At 42.3% G+C, this 10,251-nt stretch overlaps 2 protein-coding genes across 7 annotated transcripts in view; one reads left to right on the top strand and one right to left on the bottom strand.

Moving 5' to 3' along the window:
• GPN1 (GPN-loop GTPase 1) overlaps nt 1–6,330 on the top strand; it is a 21,072-nt gene extending 14,742 nt beyond the window's left edge. The window contains exons 12-13 of the mRNA XM_011972729.1: nt 2,971–3,112; nt 5,594–6,330. Of these exons, the coding sequence (XP_011828119.1) occupies nt 2,971–3,112; nt 5,594–5,679 (228 nt within the window). The 3' untranslated portion in view covers nt 5,680–6,330. The remainder of the gene's footprint in view (nt 1–2,970; nt 3,113–5,593) is intronic.
• Nucleotides 6,331–7,723: 1,393 nt separating this feature from the next.
• Nucleotides 7,724–10,251, bottom strand: part of SUPT7L (suppressor of Ty 7 (S. cerevisiae)-like) — a 12,364-nt gene continuing 9,836 nt past the window's right edge. For 4 of the 6 annotated variants that reach the window (XM_011972591.1, XM_011972593.1, XM_011972590.1 and 1 more), the window contains one exon: nt 7,728–9,224. In XM_011972591.1, coding sequence (XP_011827981.1) covers nt 8,962–9,224 — 263 coding nt within the window. In that variant the 3' untranslated portion in view covers nt 7,728–8,961. Of the gene's footprint in view, nt 9,225–10,251 lie in introns of all 6 variants that reach the window. The other 2 variants (XM_011972594.1, XM_011972595.1) reach the window with 1 other exon arrangement.

The raw sequence follows: 10,251 nt of genomic DNA, 5'->3' as shown, positions 1-10,251 counted from the left end.
AAAGAGATGAGGTCTGAGGCTGGTCTGGAACTCCTGGGCTCAAGCGATTTTTCCATGTCAGCCTGCCAACTAGCCTATATTATTTCACTGGACCGTTTCCTTTTTATTTATTTATTTATTTATTTATTTATTTATTTATTTTTGAGGTAGTTTCTCACTCTGTCACCCAGGCTGGAGTGTAGTGGTGCAATCGTAGCTCCCTGCAGCCTTGAACTCCTGGGCTCAAGCATTCCTCCTGCCTCAGCCTCCAGAGTAGCTAGATCTACAGGTGTGTGCCACCACGTCTGGCTAGTTTTAAGGAAATTTTTAATAAAGACAAGGTCTCACAATGTTACCCAGGCTGGTCTTGAACTCTTGGCCTCAAGCAGTCCTCCTGCCTTGGCCTCCCAAAGTGTTGGGATCATAGGCGTGAGCCACCATCCCCAGCCAACTTTTTTTTCTTTTAACTTGCTTTGATGAGCAAGGATTATTTACTTTTATGCCTGCACCGTGTTCTTTTAATTATGTAATTATGTTCCAATATCTGCTAGATCAGATTCTCCTCCTAATTTTTATTTGGCTGTCCTTACATGTTCTTTCACATGAACTGAGTATCAGCTTTATCTAGTTCCCTAAAAAAGCTTTTTGCTATTTTTGTTGGGATTACATTATATTCATAATTAATTTAGGGAGAAGTGACATCTCTATGATGTTCAGTCTTGCTACCCAAGACCACAGAGTGTCTTTGTATTTGTCAGGTCTACTTGTGTCTGTCAGGAGTGTTTATAGTTTTCCACATGTAGATTTTTCTTATTTCTTCTCAAAATATTTTTGTTATTTTAGCCAACCTTTTTGAACAAGAGTTTTTGCCTGTTTCTTTTTAATTTTTTTTAAAAACAAATCATGTTTATGTATTTATTTTGAGACAGGGTCTTGCTCTGTCACCCCGACTGGAGTGCAGTGGTGTGATCTTGGCTCTCTGCAGCCTCTGCCTCCTGGGTTCAAGCTGTTCTCCTGCCTCAGTCTCCCAAGTAGCTGGAACTAGAGGCGCCTGCCACCATGCCTGGCTAAATTTTGTATTTTTAGTGGAGATAAGGTTTTGCCATGTTGCCCAGGCTGGTCTCGAACTCCTGGGCTCAAGAGATCTGCCCGCCTCAGCCACCCAGAGTGCTGGGATTACAGGTGTGAACCACTACACCCAGCTTGAAATGTATGTATGTATGTATGTATGTATTTTTGAGGCGGAGTCTTGCTCTGTCACCCAGGCTGGAGTGCAATGGCGCAATCTTGGCTCACTGCAACCTCTGCCTCCTGGGTTCAAGCAATTGTTGTGCCTCAGCCTCCTTTGTAGCTGGGACTATAGGCACGTGCCACCACATCCAGCTAATTTTTGCGTTTTTAGTAGAGACAAGGTTTCGCCATGTTGGCCAGGCTGGTCTTGAACTCCTGACCTTAGGTGATCTGCCCATTTCAGCCTCCCAAAGTGTTGGGATTACAGGCATGAGCCACCATGCCTGGCCCCAGCTTGAAATTTATTCTAAGTATTTAACCTTCTTCATTACTGTTGAAAATGGGATTTTCTGAACCATTGTATCTTATAACTGGTTTATGTTTGTATGTATGAAGGCTTTTGATTTCTGTATATTCATCTTTTATTCTGCTACTTTACTGAATTTTTAAAAATTTTTTAGTTAGTTTTATCATTGGCTCTCCAGGGGTTTTTAGGTTAGTTTTCATTTACAGCCCACCTTCCATCCCCACCCCTGTATATTGAGGGACTGCCCTCAAGATTCAGGTGCAAGTCTGTTGCAGCTTAGTGGGATCCTGCAACCAAATTGACTGTACTTAAAAGCTCCATTTATTTATTTATTGTAATAAATTGTACATTTATTTTTTCTTCTCATTAGCAACACTAGCATTTTTTTTTTTTTTTTTTTCTGGGACATCTTTCTTAAAGGAGTGATGTTTCTGTTCATGAAAGTTACTGCTCTGTGTTCAGTAGAGAACAGCAAAGCTAGTAACGGACTGGGTTTACCAGTTAAGTGAACTCACTTGTGCCATCCTGTTGCATAGCTCAGCAAAATACATTCCTATGTGCCACAGTCCTTTAGAATCACTTCTGAATATGTGAAGTGAATGTTAAAACTACTGCTGCAAAGGGTCTGCTGTAATCAGCTAACCTGTTGAAGGTTGAGAGAGTTTTAAGTCAATCATTTCAGGAAAGTCACAAGTATAGTTGCCTAATTGTTAGTTGGGCACAGAATGAAGCATTTACTGTCAGCATGTCCTGTCCTCCTCCTTTTTGAGGCCCACAGGCCCCTTGAGATTTGTGCCAGTTGATATTGCTGTCTCTGGCCACCCTTATTCTCTAGCTGAGCTCTCGCAAGCCTCATAGGCTCCTGTAAGAGAGAGTGGCCATGTCCTGCCATGGCAGTAGTGACTTGATTAGACTCCTTTCTGATTACTGGAGCTCAGCCCGTACTAGTTTTTCTGAATAAGGAATTTTACTTCTATTAGTGTATTTGATTTTCTATTTTTCCCCTCCCTCCTCCTCTTAAATAATACCCTGGCTCCTCAATATCATTTCACCCTGTATTTTCTGCAGACCTTCTCTGAACTTACATTTCCACCAGGAGGCTTCCTTAGCACTCCACACTTTCACTGTGACTCACCAGCACACTGGATCTGCTCAAATGTTGTTAGCTTTCATAGGAAAAACCATCACCCCTTCCAAGCTATGAGCCAGTAAGAAAGAATGATGCTACTACTAAGACAAGTTTCTTGAAAATTATTTCCCTCAGCTTATATGGTACTCCTAGGGCTATTTGCCTTATGAAAGCACTTTGTGAACTAAGCTATTATAGAAATGTTAAGTGCTATTAACAATACATTTAGAAGAGGTAAGATCCTGCATTTATATGTATCATGAGCACTTTCATCCTGCCAGTTTATGATCATAGTTACTCAGTGATTCAAAATCACCTTTTTAAGGAGGCATATGCACTGATAGGTGTTTTCACTGTAGACAGCGTATCTCCTGTGCTGCACCCTTCTGATTTGATCCTGACTCGAGGAACCCTGGATGAAGAGGATGAGGAAGCAGACAGCGATACTGATGACATTGACCACAGAGGTGAGAGGTGGCTGAGGTGGCCCATGGCAACAGAGCATCTGCTTATCCTCACATTGTTTGCCCATTATTGTTAAGCATGTAGCCAGTAATAGTGGGGGAGAGGAGATGGTAAAGGATACAGCACCAGAAAAGAGTTTCCTATATTGAGAGTTCCTGTCCTGCTTACTGGCTGGTTAATACTGAGCTGATTACAGGCCTTTTGTTGGTCTTATGTCGTCTTATCTTTAGGTCCTAACTTGATTTGAGGGATCCAGGACTTTTGTTTGTTGTTATTCGTATTTTGTTTTAAGAATATGTAAGGGCTGGGTGTGGTGGCTCATGCCTGTAATCCCACCGCTTTGGGAGGCCAAGACAGGAGGATTGCTTGAGACCAGGAGTTCTGGACAAGCCTGGGCAACATAGTGAGTCTCAGTCTCCACAAAAAAGAAAAAAATAGCTGGGCGTGGTTACTCACACCTGTAGTCCAAGCTGCTTGGGAGGCTGAGGTGGGTGGGTTGCTTGAGCCCAGAAGTTTGAGGCTATCGTGAGCTATGATTGTGCCACAGCACTCTAGGCTGGGCGACAGAGCAAGACCGTCTCAAAAACAAAAAGAATACATAAGGTGGTATGGACTAAAACCATAAGGATAGATTGGCTCTGGAAACCCAAATTCCACTTGGCATAGTTTTATGACCTGTGAGCAGAATCTAATGTTACTATTATTTTTTGAGACAGGGTCTTACTTTGTTGCCTAGGCTGGAGTGCAGTGACACGATCTCGGCTGACTGCAACCTCTGCCTCTTGGGTTCAAGCGATTCTCCCACTTCTGCCTCCCAGGTTCAAGCAATTCTCCCACTTCAGCCTCCCGAGTAGCTGGGACCACAGGCACCCGCCATCATAGCTGGTTAATTTTTTATATTTTTAGTAGAGATGGGGTTTCGCCATGTTGGCCAGGCTGGTCTTGAACTCCTGGCCTGAAGCGATCCGCCCACCTCGGCCTCCCAAAGTGCTGAGATTACAGGCGTGAGCCACCGCGCCCTGCCAGAATCTGATTCTTGAAACAACCATAGGCTGGGCGCGGTGGTTCACGCCTATAATCCCAGCACTCTGGGAGCCCGAGGTGGGCAGATCACCTGAGGCCAGGAGTTTGAGACCAGCTTGGCCAACATGGCGAAACCCCATCTCTACTAAAAGTACAAAAAATTAGCTGGGCTTGGTGGTGGGCACCTGTAATCCCAGCTACTTGGGAGGCTGAGGCAGGAGGATTACTTGAACCTGGAGGCGTAGGCTGCAGTGAGCTGAGAGCTCATCATTGCACTCAAGCCTGGGTAACAAGAGCGAAACTTGGTCTCAAAAAAAAAAAGGCCGGGCGCGGTGGCTCACGCCTGTAATCCCAGCACTTTGGGAGGCCGAGGTGGGTGGATCACGAGGTCAGGAGATCGAGACCATCCTGGCTAACACAGTGAAACCCCGTCTCTACTAAAAATACAAAAAAATTAGCCGGGCGTGGTGGCGGGCGCCTGTAGTCCTAGCTGCTTAGGAGGCTGAGGCAGGAGAATGGCATGAACCTGGGAGGCGGAGCTTGCAGTGAGCCGAGATTGTGCCACTGCACTCCAGCCTGGGTGACAGAGCAAGACTCCGTCTCAAAAAAAAAAAAAAGAAAAAAAAAAACCAACCATAGGATTTAGGTCTTAGCTATGGCCAAGAGCAAACCTCGTTATTCTTTGGCTGGGTTTTACATGTAAATTGCCTCATTTAATCAGGTTTGTTAAGATGTAATTTACCAACAGTAGAACTCACCTTTTTGAGTCTATAGTTTGATGAGCTTTAACAAATATATACTTTCTTGTAACCACCATCACAATTGGAATGTAGAACATTTCCCTCGCCCCCCAGAACTTCCTCATGCCCCCTTTTTTTCAGTCCCCATCCTGAACACCTAGTGCCTGGCAACCACTGACTGATTTCTGTTCCTTTGATCTTTCCTTTTCCAGAATGCCATAGAAATAGAATCACAGTATTTAGCCTTTTGCATTTGCCTTTTTTGACTCAGCAGTGTAGTCTCTCCGTGTTGTTGCATGTATCAGTAGTATATTCTTTTTTTTTGCTGAGTGATACTCCATTATTGTGGATGTACCACAGTTTATCCATTCCCCAGTGGATTGATGTTTGGGTAGATTTTAGCTATTATGAGTAAAGCAACTATAAACATTTCCAAATAGATCTTTGTGTAGACATATGTCTTCATTTCTCTTGGTTAAAAATACCTACAAGTGGGACCTTATTTTAGTTACTATGAGGGAGGTATTCTTTCTACTTATAAAGAAACTACATTTTGGGCAGCATGATAGAGCATGCTTCTAGGAGACATTTCCTTTTTGAGGGAAGTGAGTACTTAGTTTCTTAGAAGTAACGTACTGTTTTCTGATGGATGGGTGACAGGGGCTCTAATCAGTTTATCTAATGAAAGAGTTGAAAAAGAATTGCCCTTTTTCCTTGCAGTTACAGAGGAAAGCCATGAAGAGCCAGCATTCCAGAATTTTATGCAAGAATCGATGGCACAATACTGGAAGAGAAACAATAAATAGGAGACTTTAGGACACTTCACTTGTTTCTAGAAGTCCAGAATTTTGGACCTCCACGTGAAAGAACTATCCTTACCTCTGACTGGGGGCTCCCATAAGGGACAATTTTCCTCAGAGTAGCAGAGTTTCTCTTATTAGAGAAATCTTGTGACTCAGATGAAGTCAGGGATAAAAGATCCTTGGACCTGGCAGGTTAACACTGATTATCCCTTGGCCTTTCCCTTGTATTTATGCAAGGAAGGACATTCTGAGCTGATACTCTTCCAAGCCTACAACTTCAAGTTTATCATCTGAACTCAAGTACTTTTGCTGCTGAGGAATGGAATCAAAAGAACATAGTCTCCTCATGACCACCTCAGATCTCTATTATTAGGCTAGATGTGTAGCCTTTACTCCCCCAGCTTCTTGCCCTTGACCCTGCACCGTGAGTTGCCCTTCTATTAGCAGCTAGGGAAAAGGGAAAAAACATGAGCTTATCCAGAACAGCAGCAGAGTCTCCTTGGCAATCAACCAACGTTGCTACGAAATATGCCTCACACTGTATAAGCTCACTCTATAGGACATCAGGTTTGTTGAAGAAAATGGGCAAGACATGATTAATGAATCAGAATCCTGTTTCATTGGTGACTTGGATAAAGAGTTTTTAATTTTAAATTTGTTGTAAGACTGCTTGTCATGATTTCAAATTAGAAAATTATATAACTGCAAATAGCTTCACTTCTCCTGTTCAACAGAGGCTTAAGGCCACATGTCCAAACTTGTCTCAATAAGGAGGTGATATTTTACTAAAGTTTCCCACGTGCGCATACTGAGTAAATACAGAGCTACGCCCAGTTTGTATTGTACTCTGAACTTAATGCAAAGTCTCCTTGGTGATTTACACAAAGGCCGTGGATTTGGGTCAGAGGCACATTTCATACATAACAGCCCTTATAAAGGTTTGCCCTGCCTCCACATTTTCCAGTATCTTAAAACAGTACATTTCTTTTAAGGAATTTTCTCTTTGTGAGTCAGTACTCAAACTTAGTGGTTCTCACAGTGTGGACCAGGAACATCAGTATCACCTGGGGAATTGTTCAACTCACCTCTTAAAACCTATGAACTCAGAAACCCTGGGGGTGGGGCTGAGCAGTCTGTTTTAGAAAGCCCTCCATGTGATTCTGATGCATAGTAGCCTATGACAATTCCAGACCAGATGAATCTCAGATACTAATCCTCACATCACCCTTGTCTTGAATATCTGGTGCCTGTTCTGCAGTTTTAACATTCTGCAACAATAAGTGTTTTATTATAAAGTATTAATTTCAATGCTCTATACTTAGGGGGAACCACTGGTCTCAAAATTTGAAACTATTCTTTAAGAGGAGAACATTCGCAAAGCAAAACTTAGGCATACTTGGTTTTTCTCTGTAGTACTTTTGAATGCTTTATCTTCCTTACAGAATAACTTGTCTTCCTTATGCTTTAAGCTCCAAAAGGGTAAGGAGTGTTAATCATCTTTGTATCCCTTGCACAGGACCTAGCAAATAATTGGTACTCAATGTTTGCTAGATGAAATAAATTCCCAGTTGGCTACTTTATGGAAACTGCCTAATGGCCACTTTCATTATAAACAAAGGAAAATGAAGGTAAGACTGCAACAGAGGCCAGGCGCAGTGGCTCACGCCTGGAATCCTAGCACTCTGGGAGCCTGAGGCGGGCAGATCACTTGAGGTCAGGAGTTTGAGACCAGCCTGGCCAACATGGTGGAACCCCATTTCTACTAAAAATACAAAAATTAGCTGGGTGTGATGGCACGTGTGTGTAATCCCAGCTACTCAGGAGGCTGAGGCAGGAGAGTAGCTTGAACCCGGAAGGCAGAGGCTGCAGTGAGCCAAGACTGCACCATTGCTCTCCAGCCTGGGTGATAGAGCAAGACTCCATCTCAAAAATAAATAAATAAATAATTTTTAAAAAAGACTGTGACAGAAAGGGTTTTGATAAATGTGCTAAAGAGTTACAACTGGCAAATGTATAAATTATATGTTAAACTATAACCTCATTTTAGTTGTATCATATTCATTCTAAATAATACCTGGGACATTTAAGGCATTCAATAATGAATTAAAGCTGTGCCTTATTTTGGTCTATATTAAAGGAGTGGTCTAAATTTTACAAGATGTATTCTGCATCAGAAAACCAAACTTCAGCAGTTTTACATGTTGGCATCCATTACCAAGGCATGAAGCAACACATTTGCTAATTATTCCTAATCACTACAGTGCTACAACATTTACTTAATAAATACTGATTCGGTACTTAAATGTACAGATAGTCTGATGGATGAGTAACCATAGTTACGTTGTTCAGGACAATGATATAAAGTTGAAAGGTGCATATTACTATGCTTTAAAGGCTGCCTTTACAGTAGCAGAAGCAAAGTGTGCTTAATGGACTGCTGTCCTCTGATGACCAAGCAAATGCAACAAATGAAATATGCACAAGGTTGTCCTTGGACAGTACTTGTTTGCTTTGCTCACAAAGGAGAAAATGAAAGAAACAACTGAAAATATGTATATGGTGAAAATATGTGAGTCTGAGCAGAAATAACAAAGGCCAAAAGGATGAGGATAGATGGAATAAATCTAGAGAAGAATATGTGGATGATAGGAGAGAGCTGTCTGAATAAGCAAAAAGGCTGTCACTGTAGACCTCTGATCTTATAAATAAGACACTTCAAAAGCAGCAAAAACAGTTTTAAGAAGGTGACTAACAGATAAGGTATGTTGTGTTTCGCTATTTCCTGTTAGGTATTAGTAATGGATTCCCAACGACCTGAGCCAAAAATGAATCAAGTTAAATGAAAACTGACATCTGATATGAGCATATATTATGAGTCTATTCAAGCACAGTTTTGAAGTTAGCAAACACCTAAATCCTCACATCTCTGCAAGGTAGGTCAAAGAAGTATGATTCTCAGTTGTACAAGAGAAATGGCTGTAGAGAAGCTAAGTAACATGTCTAGTCATAGTTAAGACAACAGTCGAGGACGGTGCTTTGCTTTGATTGCCATGCCAGCATCATATTTCGTCTGTGAAAGGTGGCTTGGTTGTGGAAAACTATAAAAACTGGATGCAAAAGTAAAATGCAACCTTGTTTGGTGATGTCCAGGTCCTCTGGAATAAGGAAAAACCACTTGTGTTTAAGAACAGGAATCAAATCAATTTTTATGGAAACAGATTCTAATACAAAAACTTTCTCTGTTGGGTCTAGTAGGTCTGGACAAAAAATCTCCCTCTTTTCCTTTTATATTTTCCTCATCCTCTTCTTGCAGCGCTGGTTGAAAACAGGGGAGGACCCCATGAGGCTGTCAGTGGAGTGGGAACCATAGCTGCTATCTGAGTCATCAGGGCTCTGAGGAATCCCAGCTTCACTCATGCCTGACATGGGCTCCTCGAAGACATCGCTGCCCAGCACACCATGCCCAGAGACATTGCCTTCTTCACTCTCTTGAGGCTCCATTTTCACATGGGCCAGATTCCAAAGAGGAGAAGCATTTACCTCTGCACCTAGAAAGAGAGGAAAGGTGGACATACACCTTGTGGTAAGCCAAGTGTAGAACAAAGTAGAGTAAATATATCACTCAGGACCAACTAATATTCTTTGAGCTCAGTTTTCACTCTGATTCTGTACTTGTCAGGAGAATATGGTTGTTATTCTCTGCTTCAAAAAGTTAACCATCACAAAAAATTACCAGCTCTGATTATCTTCTTTTCCATTTCTTCTACCTTTCTTTCCTCTACCTCACCCACTCCCATTTTCCCTAAACCAGGGAAGTGAAACTAGGCAGGTGGAAAGATCCCCTGTCTCACAGCCCAAAGACATGCACAACCACAGGCCTTGTTCAGCTCTTTAGTTTGCCTGTCCTTCCTTCTTTTATGGGGCCATCTTGTTTTCCTGCCTTTTGTTTGGGTCTCTGGTCATCTCTCACATTATGAAAAGGTAACGGTCACTACATAATGCTAACAACAGTTCTCTACCTGGTGTCCTTTGAAGAGACATGGTCCCGAAGTCCGTAACAATTTCTCTTTGGCTCTCCCATCTCTCTATGTGTTCTAGCAATGCTGCTCTCTTATGGTTATTCTTCCATAGTGAAAGGCTGTTTGCCCAACACTTTTAAAAGTACGACCTAATTCCATTTAGACCGCATTTGAGGATTTGCTATTTGAGTCATTTGTGCATTGATGAAATGACAATTTATATGTGTAAATAACTGAGTGCCCAGGCTAATTGGCAACCTAACTGACACATAACCAGTTAGTTGTCCTGGCTCCTAAGGTAATCACAGAGCCTGGAAAAAGAAGCCAGATACCTCTAACTGGGAAGCCTTTTTTTTTGTTTTGAGACGGAGTCTTGCTCTGTCGCCCAGGCTGGAGTGCAGTGGCACGATCTCGGCTCATTGCAAGCTCAGCCTCGGGGGTTCACGCCATTCTCCTGCCTCAGCCTCCCGAGTAGCTGGGACTACAGGTGCCCACCATCATGCCTGGCAAATTTTTTGTATTTTTAGTAGAGACGGGGTTTCACCATGTTAGCCAG

This window comes from Mandrillus leucophaeus, unplaced genomic scaffold, assembly GCF_000951045.1.
Source record: "Mandrillus leucophaeus isolate KB7577 unplaced genomic scaffold, Mleu.le_1.0 Scaffold13, whole genome shotgun sequence".
In the NCBI taxonomy this organism is placed as follows: Eukaryota; Metazoa; Chordata; class Mammalia; order Primates; family Cercopithecidae; genus Mandrillus; species Mandrillus leucophaeus.
The sequence above is the reverse complement of the archived record's forward strand: the minus strand, read 5'-3'. Positions and strand labels throughout refer to the sequence as shown.